This window comes from Rhincodon typus, chromosome 4 (genome assembly GCF_021869965.1).
Source record: "Rhincodon typus isolate 14 chromosome 4, sRhiTyp1.1, whole genome shotgun sequence".
Lineage (NCBI taxonomy): Eukaryota > Metazoa > Chordata > Chondrichthyes > Orectolobiformes > Rhincodontidae > Rhincodon > Rhincodon typus.
This window is the reverse complement of record NC_063335.1, coordinates 95,750,328-95,777,209: the sequence shown is the minus strand read 5'-3', so window position 1 is coordinate 95,777,209 and position 26,882 is coordinate 95,750,328. Positions and strand designations below refer to the sequence as shown.

Genomic DNA, 26,882 nt, shown 5'->3' with positions numbered 1-26,882 from the left:
GGGGCGGATAGAAGATGGATAGAGGAGAAGATAGGTGGAGAGGAAACAGACAGGTCAAAGAGGCGGGGATGGAGCCAGTAAAGGAGAGTGTAGGGGGGGAATTAGGGAGGGGATAGGTCAGTCCAGGGAGGACGGACAGATCGAGGGGGCGGGATGAGGTTAGTAGGTAGGAGATGGGGGTGTGGCTTGAGGTGGGAGGAAGAACAAGTTAGGGAGGCAGGGATGAGCTGGGCTGGTTTTGGGATGCGGTAGGGGGAGGGGAAATTTTGAAGCTTGTGATATCCACTCTACCTACTTTACAGGCAAAGAGTTCCAGTTTCCAGCCACCTCCTTGCTCCTTCCCTTTTAAATCTGTGCTGTTTGGTCATTTTTATCCCATTGGTAGAAGATCCAAAGTTTCTTCCTATGCCCCCAATCAAGCCTGGTCTTTCTGCTTCAAGTCAAACACCCCAGTTAGTAATCTCTCTCCATAAACTAAAACTCCCCAGCCTGGGCAACATGCTGGTAAATCTGAAATTGTTGGAAAAGCTCAAAAGGTCTTGCATCATCCTTGGAGAGAAACCTGTTAACATTATCGAGTGACCTTTCCTCAGAACTGTTAACTCTGATTTCTCCCCACAGATGCTGCCAGACTTGTTGAGCTTTTCCAGCGATGTCTATTTTTGTTTGATTTGCATCATCTGCAGTTCTTTCGGTTTTTATCCTGGTAAATCTCTCTAGAGTGCAATCGCATACGTCCTATAATGCAGATTTCCTGATTTGCACACAGTAGTCCAGCTGTGGCCTAACAAATTCTAGCAGAACCTCCCTGCTCTTAAACTGTGACTCCTTTAATAAAGGCAAGTATCCTATATAACTCCTTAGCCAATTTGTCTACATGCCCTGCTACCTTTTAAGGGTCCAGTATACACGCACACCAACATCCTTCTGATCTTCGGTGCTTACCAGGGTCCTACCATTCATGACTTATTCCTTTTGCCTTGTTTGTCCAGCCCAAATGTCATACCTGTCTGGATTGAATTCCATTTGTCACTGATCAGCCAATCAGATAGTCTATATCCTCCTAATCTAAGGCTGTCCTCCTCACTGTTTACCACCCCACTGACTTTCATATCATCTGGAAACTGATTAATCCTCCTACATTCAATTCTACTTGTATATGTATACTTACAGCTTTAACACTGCTTCAAGCAAGAGCTTCAATTGATCCCTGTGGAACCTCACTGGACACAGGATTCCAATCACAAACACGCCTTAACTATCACCCTCTGCTTTGTGCACTTCTTCAGTTCTGGATCCAATTAGCCAAATTTGTTTGCATCCCATGGCTCTCAACGTTTTGCTGTCAGACTCCCGTGAAGTACCTTATTAAAAGCCTTGCTGAAGTCCACGTAGATTGCCTAATGCCTTGCCTTATCTATGCACCTGGTCACCTTGGAAAAATTCGATCAAATTGGTTAACACAACCATGCTGACGGTGTTCTTGATTTAATCTGCATTTGGAGAAGGCAGAGATTAATTCTGCTGCTTGTCCGTCTTACCATAATGGAGATGAATGCATATTATTCATTTAGAGTTCTATCAATGTCCTCTGGCTCCAGTCACAAATTACCAGTGTTATCCTTAATGACCCCTGCTCTTTCCCTAGTTGCCTATTTACCCTTTTAAAGTAATTGTCAAATAATTTAGGATTTTCCTTTTTTAACCCCATTATTCTTTCTTGTTCCTTTTTTTTTGTCTCCTAGCTTCCTATTTTTAATTTTGCTGTTAATGTATTCCTTTAGACTTCAGTAATTTTAAATCCTTGGTATCTATCACAAGCCTCCCTTTTTTTTTTGTCCCTTTTGTTTTAAATCTAATCATGTATATCTCTTTTGATGTCCAGGATTCATGACTTCTTAGTCCCAACCTTTTGTTAGAAAATTACAGCACTACTCTCCCTCATTTCTCTGTCCCACTGTTCCGACAAATTTAACTTAATGTCTGCACCTGGCCCACTCTGGCTAAATCATACCTGATCTTATTAAAATTATCCTCCTGCTAGTTTAGAACTTTTTAATGTCAGGTTCATCCTTGTCCTTTTTCCATTACAATATTGAATCTAGCAGATTTATGATAACTGTATCAAAAGCTCTTGCACTAATACTTTAACCACTTGCCTGGCCTCAGTAATCTTTTTTTTTAAAAAAAAAAGTACAGGACTGTCCCCTGCCTTACAGGGCCTTCTACATACTGGCTTTAAAAGCTCTCCTAGGTATATATTAAGAATTACACTCCCTCTAACCCTTTCACACAGACTACCCCAGTTAATGTTGGAAGTTGGAAACCCCCTATTATCACTACCCTATTACTTTTCTGAAATATGCCTACATATCTGTTTTATTTCACTCAGACTATATCATCCCAGCAACATGATGGCTCCTCCTCCTAGATTTTAAGTTCTATCCATTTGGCTTCATTTGAGGAGCCTTCTAGGATCCCATCCCTCCTTTCTGCTGTGATTGATTCCGTGATTAGTATTGTAATGCCTGCTTCTCTTTTACCTCTTTCTTTGTCTCTCCTGAAAACCCTATATTATGGAATATTGAATTAACAATCCCCCACCTGCCCGGGAACCATGTCTCAGTGATAGCAATGACTTCATACCTCCATAATTTGATTTGTGCCCTTGATTCATCTGCCTCATTCGCTGTTGTCTTACATATAAATAAATACCATCCAACCTTGTGACTCTCCCTTGTGCCACCAGTCACCTGCCTGTTTTTTATTTTTGTCAGATTTCAGCTCTTGGTCTCTCTCTTGCACTCTCTCCCCTTCAGTGAGGCTCATTGCTGCATGCCGGGTTTGCGTTTCCTAACACATCTGGTGGGGTTGGGTTAAAACTTCCAGAAGCTCTAATATGAGATCACTGTTATTCATGCTAGCTGTACACGTTAAACCAGCATAGTATGATGTTTGAAATTGTCTCCATCTTAATTGCAAATTGTTGGGAATGCAGGTAGAGGATGATGGGAGATCTTGATATAGTTGCACTCAAAGAAGTGATAATTGTTGTTTAATGTGCAGTTGGAACATATAAAATACATGCCTGAAATATTACTGTTTGAAACAGTATTGATGTGTACTGTGCTTCTCAGCCCAATAATAGGGTTTGGAAAAGATGTAAAGATGTGTGAATTATACAAGGGAAAGCGCCTTCTGTCTTGCTAACTTTTAAACTTTTTTTTCTTCTTTTGTAGTCGAAGAGATCTAGATATTGAGCGCCCCCTTCCTGCAGGGCAGCACCATCATCACCAAGGTCTTACTTTACAGTGAGTTTGTATGGAGTTCCTCCTTTTGAATCCAATGTTTAATTTGGAATGTTGGATGGGAACTAGTCTGTTTTGTTGTGAAGTTTATAATGGTATTAAGAAGGTTTTGGGGTCATGTAAATGAAATAGTCAGTGAGCCATGTGGGGGACAATTTCACAAACCTGTTGCACAAGTCCAACTTCATAAACAGTTCAACTTTCAGTCAAGAAGCGAGGTTGTCATCGACTGCAGCTACAGCTGTTTGGTCCACACTGGATGACTAGGTCTTGATCTTGTAATAAACAAGGGACCGAGGATCCTAGTAGGGGTTGAGGGGTAGTGGCTGTGTGGTTTTTTCCCTTTAGAAGGGATAGAGTTGGGTAGATACAGTATGGGGGACATGAGTTGGTTGCAGTGAGGAGAGGGGTATTTGGGACTCCTTCATTAGGAAAACCAGTTGGGACTTGATTTTGAGTAGTGCAAGTTGGTGTATGTTACAAAGGTCGTTTGGCTGACTCAGCCTATGTAAAGATGTAATCTACCTCCTTGAATCAGTTGGTTGGCCTATCTATACTTCAGCTTAGAACAAGATTTATTTTTGGGTTGGGAGTTGGATCACTTTCTAACTTGAACCTGTTCCCTTTCTTTATCTTAGGAGTGTAAATTTTTTTCAGCCTTTTTTTGTCATGGTTTAAAATGGCACTTTACATGTTTACAAAATCCTCCCCTCTCTGTCAAACTAATTAGATTTTTATTGTGCAAAAGCTTATGATTTTACCATTACTTGGTGCAGTATGATAATATTGACTGCAGTGAGTTGTACTGATCATATTTTTGTTTGTAGGTGTCCAGCTTTATTGGTGGTTGGAGATACTTCACCTGCAGTGGATGCTGTGGTATGTTAAGATGGCTAATAAATTGATGTTCAGATTTTTGTTTGAAAAGCAATGCTTTATCATGGTGCCCAGTAAATGTTTGCTCAAATTCTCGTGTTAACAACTATTGCCTTGTGTACGCACAATATTGCAATTATTTAGGGGCTGTGTAGGATTTTAAATCCATTTGAGCTTGTTCAATTTTTGGGTGTTTTTCTAAAATGAAATTTCCTAAACTTTGCACCATTTTTTCAGTCAGCTAAATATTCAGTTCCTCTAATTTTTCAAAACCATTTTATGCCTGAAATAAATTTTTAATGTGCGATATTTGTTTGGTTGTCTTAGAATCTGCAGTAAAGTTCAGGTGTTTTTAATTGCAGTTTATTATGCTTGTTGGAACAATATGAAATTTAGCCTGACTGCTTGTATGCTAGCATATAGCCTTTGGCTTTACTACAGATTATCTTAAAATCTTTTAAGATGTTAGAAATTCAGCCTAAAAATAATTCTTGTCATTAAAGGTCATGCCCTCTGGACCCAGATTCAAAAGGTTGCCAAAAGCTAATCAGTTTTCTCTTGGACTGAGATTTTTATGAAACTTGTAAAACATTAAAGATTTGAGTTTTTTTTTTTAAGTCTCCACCTAGTGTGCCCGGATGTAAGAAGAGTTGTTGATTTTTGTTTATACATCCCACTTGTAACCATCATTAGCACAATTACTTGATCAGCTATCTGACATTTTTAATAAGCGTCTTTACTCAAATTGGTTTGACTTTGATTTTGGCCAGCAATTAGTAAATGGCAGAACCTTTAGGACCATTAATATAGAGACAGATCTGGGCATGCAGGTCCACAGTTGCCTAAATGTGGCAACACATGTGGCCAAAGTGATTAAGAAGGCATATGGCATACTTGCCTTTGGCTGGGGCATGGAGTCCAAGAGTTGGCAAACCGTGTTGCAGCTATATTAAAAACCCTTGTTAGACATAACACAGTATGGAGCTGGAAGAACACAGCAGGCCAAAGAGCATCAGAGGAGCAGGAAAGTTGATGTTTTGGGTCAGGACCAAGAAGGGTCCTGAACTGAAACATCAACTTTCCTGCTCCTCTGCTGCCTGGAATGTCATGTTCCTCCAGCTCCATACTGTTATCTCTGACTCCAGCATCTGCAGTTCTTGCTATCTGAGTTAAAACCCTTGTTAGGCTGCATTTTGGAGTATTGTGTGCAGTTTTGGTTGCCACGCTACCAGAAGGATGTGGGAGCTTTGGACAGAATGCAGAGAAGGTTCATCAGGATGTTGCCTGGTCTTGAGGCCTTTGACTATAAGGAAAGGCTAAAAAGACTAGGACTTTTCACTGGGAAGACAGTGGCTGAGAGGAAACCTGAATAGAGGCCTACAAAAATAAGGTGGATAGTGAGATGCTTTTTCTCTGGGTTGAAGTTTCAATTACAATGGGGCACAGGTTCAAGGTGAGAGGGGGAAATATTTAAGGGAGATGCGAGGGAAGTGGTAGGAGCCTGGAATGCACTGCCAGAAGAGGTGGTGGACGCAGGCACGTTGGCAACATTTCAGAGGCATCTGAATGGTAACATGAATAGGGAGGGAATAGAGGGATACGGACCGAATGGGGCAGAATGTTTTTGTTTTTCCAGTTTAGCTAGGCCATGATGATTGACGTGGAGGGCTGAAGGGCCTGTTCCATGCTGTACTTCTCCCTTGTTCTAAAGTAGTAATAAAGCATTGCATTTTATTTTATTTTCACTAGTGACATTAACATTTGTAAACACATTGATCTAGAACTGCTCAATTGATCCAAAATGTTTGAATTTTTAAAACCTCTAAACTGAATGAAATAGAATCTAAGTAACTTCAGAGAGGCACATGCGAACTAACCTAAACTGGAATAATGCTGGAAGGAGATTTGATGAAATCATTAATGGACGTTCAGTAACCCCGACCAAAGACTCAGTTAATTTGATTTTGTGTCCTTGTCACAGAAAATTAAAGATAGATTAAAATGCATTTTTCTTCATTTCTGCTAGAGGTAGATGCATGTTTGAGAGGATCAAGTTTGTAGCAGTGGTTCAATTCAGCACTTAATGTGCACTCACCTTTTTTTTTAATCTTTGGCAATGTCATTATTACTCTAATTGCCTGTGAGCAAGTGGTGGTGAGCTGCTGCCTATGGTATAAGTACAAATACAATACTGTTAAAGTGTATAGGGAATGGGGCTTCCAGGACTCTAGCTCAATGAATGAAGGAACAACCATCTTTCTAAGATTTGGTCACCCTGGTTGCTCGCTCGATATTGGGCTTGGGTATCACTGCATGAGTGTAAACATTATCTAGTGAATTAAACAGGATGCAGAAGGAGTTTTTAATTACAGGAGGAGAAATTGACAGGGTATCGACATTTTTTTTACAGAATTGTTTTTGAATTGTTAGAATGCTAAACTACAAAGCAGTTTCTCTGTCAGCATAATAATTAGAACAAGTTGAGATTGTAAGATCTAGTTATATAAACTGGAACTCCTCTTAGTTATTTAAGTGATCAGTTTTGTAATCATATAAAAGTGCTAACTGCTGAAAATGTTTTCTTTTCAGGTTGATTGTAATACTAAGCTTGATCCAACAAAGACTACTCTGCTAAAGGTAACGGAATATAAATGCAACAAGATGATGTGGTGTATGACTTTAGAATAGTCCCGGGTGTCTGACACTTTTATCACAGGCAACAGGCATGTTTACAGGAAAACAATTGATTGTAGACCAGAAGATGTTTAACCACAACGGGATGAATTGGTGTGTGTGTGTGTGCGCGTGTGAGAGGGAGAGATCGTAACCTCAGCCTCCAGACGATCACAGTGCAAGCGTGCTTTTTACAATGGACGAGATGAAAGGACAAATACGTCTTCTAGAAATGCAAGTAAACTAATGTTCTTGCAAGTTGTGATTGGTACAGAATTTCGAGATTGAGGCTAGTACCTGGCTACAGAATGCTTTTCAGTTTTGATCAGCTCTATTTGTAGTGCAAAAATATCAATGAGCAGGTCCACTACCCACATCTCGAGTAGTTAACCTTTTTTTAATGTAATCTGTTTGTCTAATGATTTTGTTTTATAAATCACTATATTAATGAGTTATTAATACAAGATTGTCAAGTTAGTTTTATTGGTAGTTGGTGTATATTACATTGGATCCTATAAAAAGATCATCCAAGGACTGTAAGAAACATGACAAGCTACACTGGAAGAAAACTGACAAAACAGATGCACAAACACCAAATAGTCACGAAGAGAGACAATCAATTCTCACTGGTCTTAATATGCACGGACAAAAGAGGACACTAATTCAACTGGGCTAACATCTCCATAATAGCGCAAGCCAAACTGAGACATGCCAGGGAATTCCTGGAGGCCTGGCATTCTAACTGGAACTCCATCAACAAACACACTGAACTGGACCCAATATACAAATCACTGAGCAACAGAACTGGAAGTGATGCTGACTACCCCAGCAAACAGAGGCAAATAAATAACAAGTGGGATAAAACACCAATGCTTCACCAGAGGCACACTGACTATGTTACGTAGCAGGGCAATAATACATCTGCAAACAAACACACCGGCTCTGCAACTCATCGCTTCTGAACATTCAATATATTTTCATTTTTAGTACTAAAGGGTGCCAGATTGTATGTAGACAAACTTCAGACATTTTAAATGAGGCTTTTTAAGGAATCTTTTTGAAGTGAATCGTGCAGTGATTTAGAGAGAAGAAAAAGCTGGGTGCCTATGACTGAAGCAGGACAAAAGCAAGATACTGCAGATAATGAAATCTGAAATAAATACTAAGCACTGGAGAAACTAGCAGGATTTATGGACAAAGAAAAACAGAATTAATGTTTTGAGTCCATTACTACAACTCTTAACTGAACTGAACATTTTTTTTTTCTCTCTGCAGAGGCTGTCATGCCTACTGAGTTTCTCCAGCACTTTCTTTGCTCAAAAATAGCCTGCAGAGAAGACCATATGGAGTTTGTGAAAATTTCAATAGATGGATTCTTTTCAGAGAAAGTCTATACAAGAGTACTGGCAGCACTAATGCAGCTTAGACCCCTGAACAGTAAGGACAAGAAGAGTCCTGAAGTACCAGAAACGAGGATATGGAAGAGGAGCTCAAACACATTTTGAGTTGTTAGCACTTAGCTGTTAAGAGACTCATGCAGACATTCACTCATTTCTTGTTTCTTCAGTTAGTGTAGAAGTTTACCGTAAAGAAACAACTGTAGTGTCAAGATGAACAAAAAACTGCAAAGTAACAACAGGATGATCCTTCTGTAAAGGTTTAAGTATCTGGAAAATTTTTAAAAGTAAAAGGAATGAAATTTATAATTCTATTTCAATGAGTTCTTTTATAGCCTAACGCCATTTATTACACAACAAGGAAAAAAGAAAAAATTAAAAAAAAAAAAAAAAAAAAACCAAAAGAACTGCTGTTGTTGGAAATCAAACAAAAACATGTTGCTGGAAAATCTCAGCAGGCCTGGTAGTATCTGTGAGGAGAAATCAGAGTTCATGTTTTGGATCCAGTGACCTTTCAGTTCTGAAATATTATTTCAATGAACAAAAAAGTCTTTGTTTTTGAAAGTTCATTGGTAGCCTCTTGTGAATATGTGCAAGGACTTGAAGAATCTGGAGCAACCTTGTGGTAATGTCATAGAGCTGCTCTGCCACTGAGCATAATTGCACATTTTGGGCAGGGTTAAAGAGAAGAGAAACACTGACAGCTGGGCAAAAGTCTAAAGTCTAGCCATGTGAATATTACAATCACTGGCAGAGAAACAATGGATCAATCTTCAATGATTAAGGCAGAATTGGAGCCTGGTATATTTTTGAATACCGTGTTTTATGTGCTTAATCAATTTTTTAGGAAACTCTAAACTTGAAGGCACATCTTGACTCTTCTTGACAAATCTATCATGAACTCAATCATGGATGTCAGCAAATTTTAAAAAATAGTGTTGACCGCTTTTGAGATCCAAATTTTTAAAGTAAAACACGTGGCTTATCAGGCCAGGCTTCGCTCACAGATCTGACTTGGCCACTATCACTGGGAACATATCAAAAGCTAAAGAATAAAGGGGTGATAAATTTATTTTAATGGGGGGCACAAAATACATAGGAATAGGGTGATGCAAGATATACAATATGGAGGATAGCAGAGGAATAATGATTTATTGTTGTCACATGTACCTAAGTACAGTGAAAAGCCTTGTTTTGCATGCAGTACAGGCAAATCCACCTACAAAGCCATACAGATGATAGGGTGTTTGAACAGATTGAGGCATACTATGTTGCGGTTGCACAAGAGGTGCACATAAGCAAGATCAACATTAGATTTGAAATTAGTGAGATCCATTCAGCAGCCTAATAGGGAAGAACCTGTTCTTAAACCTGTTGATACATATGTTCAGGCTTCTGTCTCTTCTGCCTGTTGAATAGAGTATTACTAGGGTTGGAGGAGTCTTTGATATTGGCAGCCTTTTCCCAATAAGAAGTGTAGATGGAGCCCATGGATGGGAGGTTGGTTTGCATGATGATGGTCTGGGCTATGTGCATACAACTTGATGTAGTTTCTTGCGGTCCTGGCAGAGTAGTTGCGGTACCAAATCATTATGCACCCAGATAAGATGCTTTCTATGGTGCAGTTGTAACAGTTGGTGAGGGTTTTTTTTTTTAAAATGGCCATGCAGAATTTCCTAAGCCTCCTGAGGAGGAAGAGCTGTTGTGCTGGTTTGACCATCCCATCTACATGAGAGATCCAGGACAGATTTTTGGTTATCATCACTCCTAGGAACTTGACCCTTTCAATCCTCTCACTTCAGTTCTGTTGATGTAGCTAGCTGCGTGTTCTCCTCCTTTCTTTCTGAAGTCAATGATCAGTTCTTTAGTTTTGCTGACATTGAGGGATAGTTTTTGTTATCCTTGCAGCACAACACCAAGCATTCTATCTCCTTCCTGTATTCTGACTCGTCATTTTTTTGATATCCTGCCTACGACCGAGGTGTCATCAGCAAACTTGTAGGTGGCGTTTGTACGAAATTTGGCCACAGCAGTGAGTGTGCAGGGAGTACAGTAGGAGCACGAATATGCATCCTTGCAAGGTGCTAATGGTGAGGATTATCAGAGGTGCAGTTGTCTGTCTTCCCTGGCAGTCTGTGGGTCAAGAAATGAGGGTCCAAGTTGAGATTAGTTTAGTTGGTATTAGAGTAGGAGCCTGACATAGGTATCCTCCTTATCCAGATATTCCAGGGATGAGTAAAGGACTAGGGAAACCGCATCCGCTGTGGGTCTGTTCCACCAGTAGCAAATTGCAAGGGATCGAAGCCGGCTGAGGGGATGAAAGCAATGGTATGTGGATGATCTGGGAGAAGAGCATGTAAAGGAATTGGCTAAGTACACAATTCAATTGCTAGTGTTTCGTATATCCTTCTAGTGAACAAATGGAACTTCTGCTTTTAATCATTTGAAAGGCTGCAAGTCCATCTGGCAGTGAATAGAGCTGGATTGTATGCTTCAAAATGCACCATTTTCTGTTCCTCTTTTTTTTTGTTTTTTGTGATTTATTGCATTTGATTCCCAAAATATCATCAATTCCCATCTACCAAACTAAAATTTGATTTCCATAGTTTCAGTAAATAAATAGTCCTGTTTATACAATGAGCTAGATTTTTCATTTAGCATGATGGCAAAACTGTGGTGTTTGCTAACCTTTCTATGAAACTGAAGTATCTGGATATTCAGTGTAAATTTAAGAGGTCTAGGTGTTGCTGTTTTTGATTCCATGCTCTTCCGCACGGTGTGCCATTGCATTCCATTCAGATTGAAATTGAACTGATGTGAACTTGCTTTTTAAAGCCTTTTAAAGAGAATAGTAAAAGTAGTTCTGCCTTGTTGAATGAAAGAGGTTGCTTAACAGTATTTTTTAAAAAAAAACTAACTACAAAAGCACTTGCTCATGGAAATTTAAAAGAATTATCCATTACACTATTTTTAAGGTTCCATTGTTTTGAAAGGGCTTTTGACTATATGCTGCTTCTTCCCCGTAAAAGATACCTTGTAACTTCCTGATTTGGTACCAGAATGCTTGCACATGATTTACACTTTTTCTAGATGTTTGACATCAGTGAATCTGGACACTACTGGATGACACCCAAATGAAATTAATGCTGCGTCACAGAACTCTCTAAATTTTGAGACTGCTTTTTTTTTTTTTCAAGCCCCGAGCGTGCACATTTTCAACACTAGAAACATTTATGGTTGTGCTTGCTCAGAGGCAATAAAAAAAATTGTTTAAAATTCACTATTGTTTCAGTAGTTTGCAGTCATTGCTAATGTTGCAAAATGTACCAGAGGGTGTATATTGGAAGCTGACTTTGAAATTTAGCATCTGGACTTTGATTTTTGAGCTTGTACTAGTGTAAAATTTCATGAGCAGGATGGGTTTTTAGGCAGCACTTTTTAAAATTTATCCTTTTAAAGATTTCTCTGCTTTAGAGTATCTTCTGGTGTGTATTTGGATGTTAGGATACAACTGAGCTGTATATATAAACTGTGTAGTCAAACAAGCTCTAGCACAGATATTATATTCCTAATCTAATGCCAAGTGGATTTGGGTTTAAAAACCAGCAATAAATATGGACAAAATGAGGTTGAAAGTATTTGGCTGCTTAAATATCCTCTGACTTGAAAGATGTATGTTTGCTGCATTTCTTCTTTCAAACAGCACATACCTATTGTATATCCAAGAATGCTATTAAAGTCTCTTGTAGAAATTTCCAATTATACCATGCACTCTAATGTCGGATGCACATATTACATAGATTATCTCTGCAAAAAGACATGAAGTATAGTTTTTTGTAGGGAAACTGTTGTATAGCACAAGTAAAGATTACTTGTCAGTGCTCATCAAAAGTAATTTAATGCTTCTAACAATTTATTCAATCATTAGTGTCAGAACTGCTTAAATTTTCAATCAAAATTCATTTCATTGCAAATCTTGAGCAATAAATTTTTGTTTTTCTTATTTGGGAGGTTAAGGATAGTACTCAGTTAAGAGGCTTGTAGTGTTGTTGGCTGGGAGAATTGAAACCAGCAAACAAAAACGTTGAGGGGGAAAGAGTAAGCTAGCTAGGAACTTTTAAAAACTATTCTTTAAAGTGGAAAGTAGCTGAAATACCACCCCCAGGCAGAGAATGGGGGAAAATATTGTAGGGAAATGAGAAAATGATTATCAGTTTGGAGTTGAGACTGATGATAAAGGTAACAGCCTATGGAGTCCAAGGAAATTTGGCACATTGGACCCACCGTTGGCTGAGTGGAACAAACAGAATAATAGTTGTCATTTCTAACTAGAAGTCTTGTGTCCAGACAATGTTTGGGGGCCTTTGCTGTTTGTGATCTTTTTAAAATGTATAAGCAATTTAGCTTCTGAATGTAGAGTGGTTGATCAGAAGATTTGCAGATGGTATAAAAATTGGTAAGGTGCTAAATAGGGAGTAGCCTTGGATTATAGGTGGATATAGGTAGGCGGGTCACATGGACTGATCAGTGGCAAATGGAATTCAGTCCAGATAAATATGGGGTGATGCACCTGGGCAAGTCCAACAAGAATCGGAGGGAACTTGATATGTATATGCATTGATCCATTAAGGTTTTAGGATAGGTGGGTAAAGACGTTAAGAAGCCATATTTTTAAAAAAAAAAAAAAAAAAAGTTGCATTTATTAGCTGAGGTGTAGAGTTTAGGAGCAACGAAGTTATGTTGGAACTGTGTAAAACACTGGTTAGGTCACAGCTAAAATACTGTATGTTCTGGAATCCACATTATTAGAAGGGATGTCATAGTACTAGAGAGGGTGCAGAGGAAGTTTACCAGGATGTTGACCGGGCAGAAGAGTTTATGAAGAGATTTGGACAGACTGGGGTTAATTTCCTTTGGCAGAGGTGATTGAGAGGGGGCTTGATTTAAGATGTATAAAATTGAAAGGCATAGGTAGACAGCAAGAAATTATTTCCTCTTGATGGAGTGATCTTTGACTGAGGCACAGCCTTTTAAGGTAAGGGCAGGAGGTTTAGAGGTGATGAGAAAAATATTTCTTCATGCAAAGGGTGGTGGGAATGGATTTGCTGCCTGTGAAGTGTAGTAGAGTCATAAACCCTCAATGTACTAGTATTCAGATGTCATTTGGGATGCCAAGGCATATAAGGCCTTGGGCCAGGCACTGGAAAATGTGTTTAGGATAGTTTGTTTTTTCACTTGCGACACATTGGGCACTAGGATGTTTTTCTGTGCTGTAGCCTTCTGACAAATACTAGCAAAGAGGAGGATTAAAAACTTACTAAATCAAAAGCTAACAGTTGCTGTCGTGGCCTATGTCCTAAAAGAGGTAGCTACAAAAATTGTGCGTACACTGATTAGGATTTTCTAATGTTCGTTATGTTTTAGAACAGTCCCAGCAAGTTGGAAGTTGGCAGATGTAATGCTGCTATTCAAGAAAGGAAGGAAAGAGAAACCAGGTCAGCTGGTCTGACTTGAGTCTTCTGGAAAATGCAAAAAAGAGGTTTATTGATTTTCTAAATATAACTTGTGCTGAGGTAATATTGTTAACATTTTACAAAAATATATGGCAGCAGAGGATTTTTTTTTTTTGCATGGGATTCCTTTTTGGTGTTTTTTGGCAACACGAGGATTTGTTCCCAATTTGAGAGGGTGTTTGTCAGAAAACTATATTGCTGGGTCAAGGAATTTTAAGGCTGAATAAAACTTTGGATAGTCAAGGAATTGTAGGGCCTATAGGAGGCTGACCAGGAATAAGACCGCTGTTTGATCTACCATGATTATTATTGAATCGTGGAACAGACTCAAAACCCATTCCTTTTCACATCTTGTTTCTGTATAGCTACTAACTCATACGTAACAAAGTTAATAAACCACAGATGGAGATAAAGGGGAAACAAAACACTTGGTGCCTCCCAGATCTCAAAATTCTTCATACCTAATTCATTTGTTTTTGTTTAAATGTGCACAGTAGAAATAAACAGTTTATTCTCGATACTTGCAAAAGCCATTGAGAGAAATGACCTAGTTAATCTGTTTGAGCTGTTGACCTACAGCAGATTGTGGAGTGGACACTTAATCTGTTATCTCCTTTCTTTTGAAATAGATGTCGGACTGTGGAGGACTGCCACAAGTTGTTCAGGTATATTTGAAGCTTGCATGTAAAATATATGCATGAAGTATGCTTTAAGAAAACAACTATTAAATAAAGCCATGGCCATAACCCTACTATCTCATCTGTTCCAGCCCAACAACTTTACAAGATATTGTCATTTGTCAATTTCTAGCCTCTTGATCAACCCTGTTTTTTTTTTTAAAACTGCTACTGTTGCTATGTGTTCAATTTAGCTATGTCCTGAACTTTAAACTTCTTTGATCAATCTCTCTACTTGTCTACTTCCCATTCCTCTAATATTCTTTGAAACTTGGCTCTTTCACCAAGATTTTAGTCATCTGCCTAAGACCTTGACTGGCAAAGTACTGCGAAATGCTTTGAGACAATTCTATCACATCATAGATATGATGTAAGTATAAATATTGATTTGCCCTCCCATTGGGACTTCATCCAAATGGCTTTGTCTCCATAAACATTCAGATGGAAGAGATTTGAGCAGAGGTCTCTGAACATTCTGCTTGCTTGCTGTTGCTTGTGCTCATGAGCACAATTGAAAAACGTTTCGTATTCCGTTTTATATAATTGAGTTTTCACTCCTGGTCTTCTCTTTCAGCCAGCAAAGCTTACAGAGGCTTTTAAGTACTTTGTGCAAGGCATGGGCTACAGTAAGTAGAAATAATTTTACCATAAAGGAACTGGATACAGTAACAGAATCCATCATTTGTTTCTGGTTTAATATGTTCTTTCTTTCTTGCCCTGTTCTTTTAATGTGTAGTGCCTGCAGCTAGCATGACTCGCCTTATGAGATCCCGTTCAGCATCAGGATCCAGTGTGGTATCCCTAGATGGCAACAGGAGTCGTGCTCACACCGGGGAGGCATCCAAGTTTTATAGCCACCCAGCTGTGGGATTGAACCAGAATGCAAATGCAAACTCGAATACTAATGTGGGAGGTGTTGAAAACCCTGCCCCGCAATCAGCTGAAATTTCATGTTGAACCTTTTTCTCTTCTGCTCCATCCCGAGAAAAAGTTTAGCAAGTGTAAAATTGCTGTTTTTGAGGCTTAGTGACGTAGTGTGAGCTGGCCCCCTTTTTTAATGAAAAGCTTCACAATATCAGGATTTAAAAATAAGATGCACAAATGAAAATCTGCTTCTATTTTGTGCTTGTTTTCCTAGTTATTGTTATAATTTAGAGTCCATACAAAACTTGATGGTAAGACAAATGTTTCTTTATCTTGCACCTTTTCAAGGAGCAATAGATTATACCTAACGCCCTTTTGAAAGTGCTTCCCATGAGTCATATGAAGCTAGAGTTGAATGTTGAGATGTACATAGTTTGAATAATCATTAAGAAATATAAAATCTTGTTAGTTTGTGTAACTTGTCAAATTTCAGTTGGTTGTTGATGCATTGTTAGCTTTTCCCTTTAATCCAAAAGCATATATATTGCTATTTTTTAAAAAAATTGTTAAGTATGTAGATTAATATTTGTTTTCTTCTGCTCTGAATAAATTTGAGTAGGCAGGTAAGATTTGATCCTTTTTCAAAATGTTGAGCTAGAAGTGCTTAGCACTCGTTCCATTTTCCTGGTTATATAATCGAATTCTAAAATTTGCATTTATATTGTACTATAGAAACTTTGTATTTTTGAATTTTTTCTAAGTTTTCTTTTGAGGTGGCATTGTAATTTTTAACAGCCTTTTGTGCTTTTTGGAATGAACTGTATTCAGAAGTGTCTAATGCAAGTTGCACCTAAATATTTTCCTTTCAATTGACAAGGTGTAACTCAAAATTTTGATCTTAAACAAGAATTCTTTTAGGGCATTCATTCACGCTGCACTGCACTGTTCTGAAATGTGTACAGTAGCAGTTGTGTGAATTTTTGTGAGCTGAAAATATGGCACCTTATCAGCATGTAACATCACTTCTTCCTTCTTAGTCCAATGAATGTCACCATTCCTTTTTTTATAGGTGTGTCTTCAAGCATAACAGAAGGTACAAATGGCATGCAAGTGTAAAGGCCAGAAATGGGTTATTTAGCACAAGTAATTTGTCTCTGTGCTCCATATTAGTCTCTTGCCATCTTTCTTTATCTTGCCCCATCTATCACAACCTAGCATTTACAAATTGTTCTTAGTAAAATTGTAATCAGATTTTAAGCACTGGCTCGGTCTTTAAACTCTGCATTACTCTGCAGATTTCAGATACTGGATGTCACAGCCCAGTTTGCAGATGCTAGCAAAAATAATGCCCCAGTGTGATTCCTTATTGTGGTGCTCTGAAGTGCGATCCCTATTGACCACTTTACATTTACATACAACTTGTTTGGACACATTCCTATTGCTATTAGAACCAAAATGGTCCCCTTTGCCTTAAGGTTGCTTCCAATAGGAAACATGGTCATGGTAATGCTCCATGAAGCTACAAGTGTTGAAGCATTTGCTAACAACATCTTTCAACATGCTAATTTTTCCTTTTGGAAAGACAAAGGATGTGTTGGATCTGCAAATCCAGTTTTGGCTCCCAGGAAGTTGGGCTGTTTTCTTTCGCAGAAACATGATCAATAAAAAGCCTATTGAATACAATGATTATTGTTTTTTTTTGGGGTGATGTTGAAGGATGTTGTTCTTGTCACAGAATAAACTAATGTTGGGAAGATGAGGGGAAATACTGCTAAACCTTGGTCTGTCTTTGGGTCATGTTAATGTTGAGGGGCTTGGTGTTTGCAACCTAAGGTTCTTACTACTATCTGTAGATCCAGTTTAAATCTGCAAGTATTGTTGTTAGCTGTGACCTTTTTTTGTTTTTGATCCTGCAGATGATATTACTGAACAAACAGTTGAAATCAAAGTGCTTAAACTTGACAGTGACGTGCATATTTGTATTTATTTTGAAAATAAAATTTTGAAACCTACAATTTATTCTGAAACAAAACGTTTTGCTTTGCCTTTTTTTTTTGCTGATTTTTAGGTTGAGTTGTTTTGAATGGGGTTTAAATATATAAACACTGACTTGTGACTCACTGCCTGCCTGTCTTTGTCATTACATGTTTTGGTGCCCCTTAGTGGGAGGATGCAGTGTACCCTTGTATGCTTGAAGCTTTCCACAACTAGTAAGCAGGGCAGGGCTAGGAGGCACCATTTTTCCCTGAAAGAAAAATTTCAGTTCAATTTTTGTTTCCTTCCATAGCTGATCTTTTTCTTACTCCTGCTGGTCAGTTTGTTTCATTTTGGATTTGACTGATTTTTCATAATAGTATTGACTTTCAAATTCATCAAGTGCTATAAGCCATTAAAGAAATTCTGTAAGTAAACCTGAATAGATGTGACGCCCAAAGTCACTAGGTAGACACTGTATGCACTTGGTATGCAGAGTTTTTTTTAAAGTTGTCACCCGAACTTGCTAATTGTGTTGGGCAGACATTCAATGCATCTCTCTTGCCCACCCTCCTGTCTCTGGAAAAAATGCATCTATAGGGTGAAATGGACTTGATTTGATGGACATCCTGCCTGTGTTCAGTTAAGTACTTCTACCCAGAGACTAATTGAGACTTCTGACCTGCACTGCTTCCTTTACAGTCACCTTTCTTGGTTGATCATGCTGGCCTTTTTTTTTTTTTTTAAAATGTTTTTTGTTGGAATTCTTGGAAATTGGGCTGATTGGTATTCTACCGTATCTCGTTGAGGTTAAGGCTGCTGCTACCCATTGTGAATTTGAAGCAGTATGATTTTCAATCAACTTTTAAAATGTGCATTTTTTTTTGAGCTTTAGTTTAAAGCAGAAGTGGCATAGATACTGCAAGAGTATTTGACTTTTGGAATAGTGGTTGAAGTGAGCAACCAGTCGAAACAAATCAGCACGTCAAACAACAGTGCAGTCAGGAATGACAACTTTTGACCATTTAATCCAGCTCATTTATGCTATTGTGCAGATTCTGACTGATAATTCTTTTGACCCTTTAATATAGGGGAAGGCTTGCAAATAGAACTAACTTTTTTTGAAGATGTAATAAGTGTTGCTCATGCAAATAAAGTAGCTATCAATGTAAATGTTTTGCAATGGATATAAAATTGGTTGAGAATTTAAAACGTGCCATATTCTAATGCTTAAAATATAAAATAGGCAAATTGATGTTCCTCCAAAAGAAAATTGTTGCTTCTGATCCGAATGAAGTCATCATACAACGAAGTAATGTGAAACCGAAAGAAATGCAGATGCTGTGAATTGGGAACAAAAACAAGTTGCTGGAAAAACTCGGCAGGTCTGGAAACCATCTGTGAAGAAAAAGTCAGTAAACATTTTCGGGTCCAGTGATCCTTCCTCAGAACTGGGAGTAATGTGATACAGTATATTAGTTTCAGTGCTGATGTGATGTCAGGTATTAAATCCTGACCATTCATGGATCCTATCTAGCAGCATCTGCTTTCTGGTCATGTGTAATGAGCGTGGTTAGTACATTGCTTTAATTGGTCAGTACGTGCAAAGTTCAGAGTTTGGTCCCCAGTGTTTTAAATGTAATACCTCAATTAGGCAGGCCACTGAATAGGCCCAGGTGTGCCAAAATTACAACAATTAATTTAAGATTCAGTCAAATTTGTAACATGGTGTGCTATGTTGTGTCATAAAGCCATTACAGCATGGTCCAATCAGTGCATGCCAGACATAATCCCAAACTAAACTAAACTAGTCCCACCTGCTGCTCCTGGCCTTCTTCCCTCCAAACATTTCCTATATCCATCCAAATGTCTTTTAAACATTTGTAATTGTACCTGCATCCACTTTCATTCCACATGTGAACCACCCTTGTGTCTTTTTTAAAACATCTCACTCCTTAATATGCCCCCTAGTCTTGAAGCTTCCCCTATCCTAGGGAAAAGACGACTACTACTTACTCTATCTGTACCTCATTATTTTACAAACTTGTATAAGGTTACCTCTTGACCTCTATGCTCAAGTGGAAAAAAAAAAGTCCCAGCCTTTCTTTATAACTCACTTTTTCCATAGAACATAGAACAGTACAAGCCTTTCGCTCCACAATGTTGTGCTGACCTCTTATCCTACTAAGATCAAACTACCCTGCATACCCTACATTATACTATCCAAGAGTCACTTAAAAGTCTCCAGTATCTGACTCCACTACCACTGCTGGCAGTGCAATCCACACACCCACCACTCTGCATAAAGAACCTACATTTGACATCTCCCCTATACCTTCCTCCCATCACCTTCAACTTATGCCCCCTCGTAACAGCCATTTCCGCCCTGGGAAAAAGTCTGATAGATAGCCAATGCCTCTCATCTTGTACACCTCTATCAAGAGGTACACTGCTCATCCTCCTTCGCTCAACCTTTCCTCATAATACCTGCCCTCCAGTCCAGGCAGCATCCTGGTAAATCTCATCTGCACCTTCTCTAAAGTTCCACATTCTGCCTATAATGAGGCGACCAGAACTGAACTGAACACTATTCCAAGTGTGGTCTATCCAGGGTTTTATGGAGCTGTAGCATAACCTCACAGCTTTTAAACTGCATTTCCCTGCCAATGAAAGCCATAATATCCTTCCTATAATTGGGTGACCAGAACTGGACACAGTATTCCGGAAGAGGCATCACCAATGTCCTATACAACTCCAACATGACTTCGCAACTCCTACACTTAAAGGATGCAAACTTCAAAGAATTGTGTACTTGTACTGTGGGTCCCTCCGTTCTACAACACTACCGAAGGCCCTACCATTGATTGATTGTCTGTTTACCCTTGTCTGTTGTACCAAAACACAGTACTTTGTTTATCCAGATTGGGCTTTTAAAAAATGGCAGATGGCGTTCATTGACTGATTTGATCAAGATCCCTCTGTAATCTTAGAAAACCTCCTTCAGGGCATAATCCTTTGCCAGATTGGTAGAGGGAAACATCTACTTGGTCTAAACAAATGTAGTTTTAGGTATTTTCTAATTAATCTGTTCATAGATATTATTGTGCACCCAGTAGAGCAAGTGGGACTTAAACCAGGGCCTCCTGACCCAGAGGTAGGAAGAGTATCACTGTAGCACAAGAGACTTCAACATGTAGTTAGAACTGTACAGCGCAGGAATATGGGCCCTTTGGCTTGGGATGTTAACAATTAAATACAGGTTACATTTGATTATGGGTAGTGTCCCTACCTCTGGACCAGAAGATCTGAATTTAAGTGCCAGGCATGTGACATAATAAATCCAAACAAATTGATTAAAAATAACTACATTGATTAAGATGGACATTGTTCCAGAGACTTTGAGAAGGTCCAGAAGTTGGGCTTTGCTCCTTTTTGAGGTCCTAGGTTGATTTTCCACATGTCTATATAACATCATCATAGTTGGTGTTGCTGTAACTCATTCAAACAGCATTATGACATTACCCCTGAAGTTTCATTTCTTATCATTTCTGCATATTATGTATAATTACATCATTTCCTTACATTCATACCCCTTCTGTAACCACAACCCTCAAAATTTGCTTGTAAAATTCACAACACAGTGTCTGTAATGTCAAGTGTGATTCTGAAATTGAACAGCATTGGTTGGTTAATCCTAACTGAGGAATTATGGTGACATTCAATTTAGAATTTTCAGTCTTGCAGTATGGCACATTTACCTATACAGTTAAATGTATATTAATATAGAGTCCTGTGCAGGCAGAAAGAACGTGCATTGTGCCAGGTGACTACCATTTGTTGCCTCATTTCTCAGAGGAATGCTCTAACCAATCAAAATCAGCCTTCCTGATTTAAATTTAACAAGGCCTGGTTGTAAACTGACGATCAGCATTATTGGGTGCTGTGTGGCAGTACATTTCCCAATGAACATTTTCCTGTCATGCCGTTCTTCCTCTTGATTTCGATATTTTTGCAAAATTTCCTGATGAGTGCAAGGGGGAGAAAAAAGCTTTGACAAAATATCTCCAAAGATTCTGATAACCACATCTGCAGTTGTGTGTGGCTTCTTCATCTTTTGTCCGTTGATGGAATTAGTTGATAACTATGATGTGAACACCTTAAATTAAAAACAAAAAAAATCTGTGCCTGTGTTCTCACTGTCTGATAGGGAATGTGATGGTTACTAGTGGCTTTCATTGGTCTGCAGCTGGCACAAGTCTTGAAGTCCTCCATGTCCTAGGAGATCCCAGGCCACCGCACCATGAACTGAGGTCTGGCTCTGCACTTGGTAATCTCTAAGTACCCCTGATGCAACTTCCGTAGAACATCTTCCTGAAGTGAAATGATCATACTCTAGTACATTAGGCCATAAATACAGTTATAACATGCTGTAAGTATTTAAAGATATTTTCATGGCCACCCTACTGGGCATTTGGGCTGATCAATTTTCAGCACAGTACCAATTGTGGCTTGCTTTTCTGCTGGCTTGAACTGGGTGGGTGACTTGATTTTGTGAATGAACTCAATTTGATACCTGTAGGTCTGTCAGCCAGTACTCTGGAGAGTGCATTTTTCTTTACATCTGCACTATGTCGTGGGCAAACCTCATGAGAAAAGGTCAAAATCATTGTACGCTTGGAAGTATCCTTGCTAGTTATATCATTTGAGAAATTAATGGTTGGTGATCATTTCTATGACTGTTTTTGACTGATGTCTGAAAATATCACTCAAGCCCATGCAACAAAGAGAAAAGCATATTGTGTTTCTGTGTCTGATAATGCTTATGATGCATAATGAACCTGTTCGCAATACCTATCTGTTGACTCCTGGAACAAAACTGCTTTAAGCTTTTGGTTGAAACATCGGCAGCTATTATGGTTAGAAAAGATGTAGCATGGTATTAAGGTATCCTTGGATGTAAAAATATCCTTCAGTGTCTGAAAAACATTCCCTTGATGTAGATTTCAGTACCATCCTAATGTCTTCTAGAGGCATTGTCTCTAGGATTCAATTGTGGATGTTTAAATGAGGCAAAAATTTAGCCAATTGGTTTACCGTACCTAAGAATCATTGGAGTTATTGGACTAACATCACAGAAGGCCATTTTACTGAGTTTGCTTCCCTGAGCATTCACTAATAAGCCCTCACTGTTGACAATGTGTTCCAAGAACCAAATAGCTTCCTTGGAGAATTCACATTTGTCATTAAGGGTCACCCATTCTGCTTGTGTGCTTGAAGACCGTTTCACTGTGCATCAATGCATCATTCATGTGGCATAAAACCCCATGAAAATTTGTAAACAACATTAGACAGAGTCCATTGAAATATCTCTGTGGATAAAGCAATCCCAAATGGTAGTCTTTTGAAACCATAGCTCCCAAATGGAGTTGAGTGTGTAAGCAATCTTGATTACTCTCCAAATGGCCCTAGTCAGAATCTATTATGTGCGTTGAGTTTCATGAAAGGAGAAACAAAGGTGTAGCATCACTCTTCAGTGTACTGCTATATTCTTGAGTAAAAAGGCAGAAGAGTAACAGTTCATTTAGGTTATCTACTACTTGATGTCACAGGTCTGGAGTCGAGTGGTCCTGGTGGAACCCACACTGTGCATTCCTTTCCCAATAGCATCATCCGTGACTCCTTTTCTTCAAAATAATGAGAGTAGATTAATGAGTTGGTAATTGGTCTGGTTGAATTTATCCTGCTTTTTTATGTACAGACCATATTGTCATCTACTTGGCAATATGGTTATTTGTCCAGTATGGTAGCTGCACAGGAACAGCATGGCTAAGGGTCACACCTTAAACGGTAATTTCAGAGTCTGACTATTGAGCTATGGACTGCCTTAATTCACTGCATCTCATTAAACACCAACTCACTGTATTTATACATCACTTGCATTTCTCCCCTCTAAATGGCATAAATTCCCAACATGTAAGTCAGAGCACCCGGGCTGGCTGTAGCTCATTGAATCTTTACCCCGACCATAGTGCAGCTGCCTGTTCTGTTCGAGATTTTGCACACTCCGTGGGCACGATCTTCCTCAACTTTTCATCCACACAGACAGGTCATAGTAACATTGGCCGTGACATGGGAAGGGTGCAGGGTAAAAGGGGTAAGGGAATTTCAAAATTCTTGGGCGCTGCATATAAACTGAACATGTTAATAGTTATATAAAAGGGCTCAATGGAAATAGTGGGAGGCCATGAGATCTCACAGGCTACTGACAGCAACACAAATTGTGGGGTGGAGCTTGCAAGTCACTCACTGAAATGAGATCGGAACGTTGACTTGTCTGTGCAATAACTACACAGAATGACTACCACCACAGGCAAAAGTGCACAGAGTAAGATGCTTTTGTTTTCTTTGGGGTAGAGTAAAAATCATTGAACTTGACGTCTTGCCAGGGGGCAATGCAGTAATTACACACCAGTCTGACTTTGCACTTTAGCAGCGTGTCATTTATTGTCCAAGAATGTATAATTCAAATTATAACCTGAAACGATCATAAACATGGCGTTGGTTGCAATAATTGCTTCCTTGTAATGCCAGCTAAACAAGTGTGCGTAGAACCAAACACTTAATGCAAGGACCGATCTATGATGGGGGAGGGAGTCTTTGAAGGCATTATCATGATGGTGTACTGTGGAGGGGAAGGGGAAATCATGGTAGTTTACTGTCAGAATTCTACTCCCAATGTAGCATGCCAAATTTGGCTATACAATGTACAGTTGTGTGGGGTCACACCCTACAGAGCTCCTTATAGAGACATGACAGTAACCTCCTTGGGAAACCTCCATGCCACACTGTCCGAGGGCATGTCATGAGGTTTCAGTGTTTTGGTGAGAGGGTTCAAGAGTTATTCAATGGAATTATGTTATCCTTCTGATAGTCCCACAGAGCTGAATGGCTGATTAATCTGTATGGACAACTCCATTGTTGGATTCATTGAGGCTTTGCTGTAACTGCAAAGAAAGCTGTAAGAGATCGTATTGATTTATTTTTGGACAATGGACTGAAAAAGAGGAAATGGACACTGCTTTAAAAATGGGAAAATTCAAGGAATTGTTTGTAATTTTGGAACAACAAGTAAGCCACCTGCTGCATATGAAACAATGTTATTTCTTAGGGACCCTGAGTCCAGAAAGGTGGTCACCATTTGTTATGGATTCAGGAGAGCTCAACACATGCAACAACCTTATTGGTCAGGTTGCAGTTTAAACAGAACCTATGAGGGGAGTGAAATAGAGACAAAAGCAAACAGACCTCCAAAAGTTAGTTGTTTCAATTATTCTCTCTCCTCTTTATAAAGTTATTGTCTCCAAATTTCTGTCCATAAAGTTTTTAAAAAATTACATTTAGAAAATCTGAAAAAAATAATTCTAAAACCTAAAAGCAGCAAGAAAGACCCAGAATTCAAACCAGCAATAAGTGATCTGCAGCCTGCTCATTGCTCTGCAGGTAACATTGAAACATCATCGAAGAATTAAGGATTGTGGATTAATGATTGATTTATGACTGGTGGCACAGAACTGTCAGTGTGTGTGTGCTTTTAAAAGAGGTACAGTTCAAGATGCATAAGTTAGAAATCTCATTAGAGTAATAGACATGTACAACATGGAAACAGACCCTTCGGTCCACATGTCCATGCCGACCAGATATCCTAAATAAATCTAGTCCTATTTGCCAGCATCTGGCCCATATCCCTCTAAACCTTTCCTATTCATGTACCCATCCAGATGCCTTTTGAATGTTGTAATTGTAACAGCCTCCACTATTTCCTCTGGCAGCTCATTCCATGCGTCACCTGCCTCTGCGTGAAAAGGTTGCCTCTTAGATTCCTTTTAAATTCTTTCCCCTCCCACCTGAAACCGAAGCCCTCTAGTTTTGGATTCCCCCACTCCAATAATGAGACCTTGTCTATTTACCGTATCCACGCTCCTCATGGTTTTGTAAACCCGTACAAGGTCACCCCTCAAGTTTCCAACGCTCCAGGTAAAGTAGCCCCAGCCTATTCAGCCTCTTCCTTATTATTTTATTGTTTTTGTTAAAGGTGAGAGTGTTACAATAAATTGAGTTTCTTTTTTAATTGTTACTGAAGACACCTGGGATTTTTTTTGCCTTTTTCCTGGGTAGTAGTAAGTTAGTGATAAATTGGGATTCCTTGAATCTTTCTATTTGTTCTGGCTCCAGGAGTAGTGGTACTACCTAGTGCACTGCACTACCCCAGTGAATCATGAAGCAACGTCAAAGTAGACATCAGCTGAGGTGGCTTTGAGAGAGTGAGATAACCAAGCGAGTTAATGGTATTTACCCTTACACAATGCTGGAGAAAGATGAACATCTTTCTATCCCACTGGGAATCCCATTTCACTCAAGACATAACACTGCCCTGGACTACTATCTGTACCCAGGCTGGCTGTGTCTGGTGCTGTCCCCCCCCCCCCCCGCTCTCCTGCAGCAGTCTGTGGGCTAAAGGAATGTCCTCCTCTCTATCACCTCTTCCGCCAGCACCTCTATGTCCTGTCCACAAAACTGGAGGCAAACCCTTTCTTTAGGGTTATGTCTTCTGTGACTTGCAGTGTCTGAGAAAGTGTGCAGTTGGGCTGTAAATATGGTGCCATATTTGGGTCACCAGAAGATTTCACCAATGGTGAGCATTTCCAGTTGCCTGATTCCCCAGGAACTGAACCCAACAGCCCGGCTACATAATTGAGATGCGGAACAGAAGATTGCATGAAAAAAATTGCCCTAGCCCATGATGGACAAGGTGACATAAAGGTCATTGGCCATCACACTAACTGCAAATGGGAACATTTCACCCATCGTTTACTGTATGTCAGCAATTCATTAAGTTCCACCCTTTAGCTCTGGGCAGTTAGTCAATGGGTGTGTATATTCCTGATTCAACTATCCGCGAGACATCAACCCTGAGGCTGTCCTACCTCTGCTAGCTATGGTTATCTGGAGAATGATCAAAATCTTTAACATTCAGACTCAGATTAGGCAAAATACTTGGCTAAGTTTCACTTGACACAGTTTAGCAAAGTTACCCGTAAATATCGTTCAGTTCAGACTCACTTGATTGTTAAAGAAAGAAGTGAGACATGGGGCTCATTTTCAAAATCCTGAACTATCCTGAGGATGCACAAAGTAGAGAGAGTGGCCAAAGAAATTTCACCGCCCTGAGCCGGCATCAACATATTGAAAGATTGTGGAACCAGTGAATATACTTGCCAGATTGTGGGCAGCTAATAATTATTCTTTCAAAGTATCTAGAATAGAAGCCATGAAATTTTTATGATAAGAACAAAAGACAATTTCAGATCATCGTATCATTATTCATAGAAAGAGGGAAAGTGAAATTACCAAATCCATCCCAGTTTTGTACAGAACAATTCAACCAGCCCCATTCTCTCACTCCATCTTCCATAATTTGGCCATTTAGCTCAATGATTCAGCTCTGCCATTCAATGAGATCATGGCTGATAATCCTCAACTCCATTTTCCTGCCATTTCCCCATAACCTTTTATTCCCTTCCTAACTAAAATTCTGTCGAC

The 26,882-nt window shown here is 39.2% G+C and overlaps 1 protein-coding gene across 5 annotated transcripts in view; it reads left to right on the top strand.

Annotated features, from left to right (window-relative positions):
• Positions 1-17,340, top strand: part of LOC109930338 (protein NDRG1-like) — a 119,606-nt gene extending 102,266 nt beyond the window's left edge. For all 5 annotated transcript variants that reach the window (XM_048595589.1, XM_020529846.2, XM_020529845.2 and 2 more), the window contains 6 exons: positions 3,240-3,311; positions 4,136-4,187; positions 6,774-6,821; positions 14,397-14,432; positions 15,019-15,070; positions 15,181-17,340. In XM_048595589.1, the coding sequence (XP_048451546.1) occupies positions 3,240-3,311; positions 4,136-4,187; positions 6,774-6,821; positions 14,397-14,432; positions 15,019-15,070; positions 15,181-15,401 (481 nt within the window). In that variant the 3' untranslated portion in view covers positions 15,402-17,340. The remainder of the gene's footprint in view (positions 1-3,239; positions 3,312-4,135; positions 4,188-6,773; positions 6,822-14,396; positions 14,433-15,018; positions 15,071-15,180) is intronic.
• Positions 17,341-26,882: the final 9,542 nt, after the last annotated feature.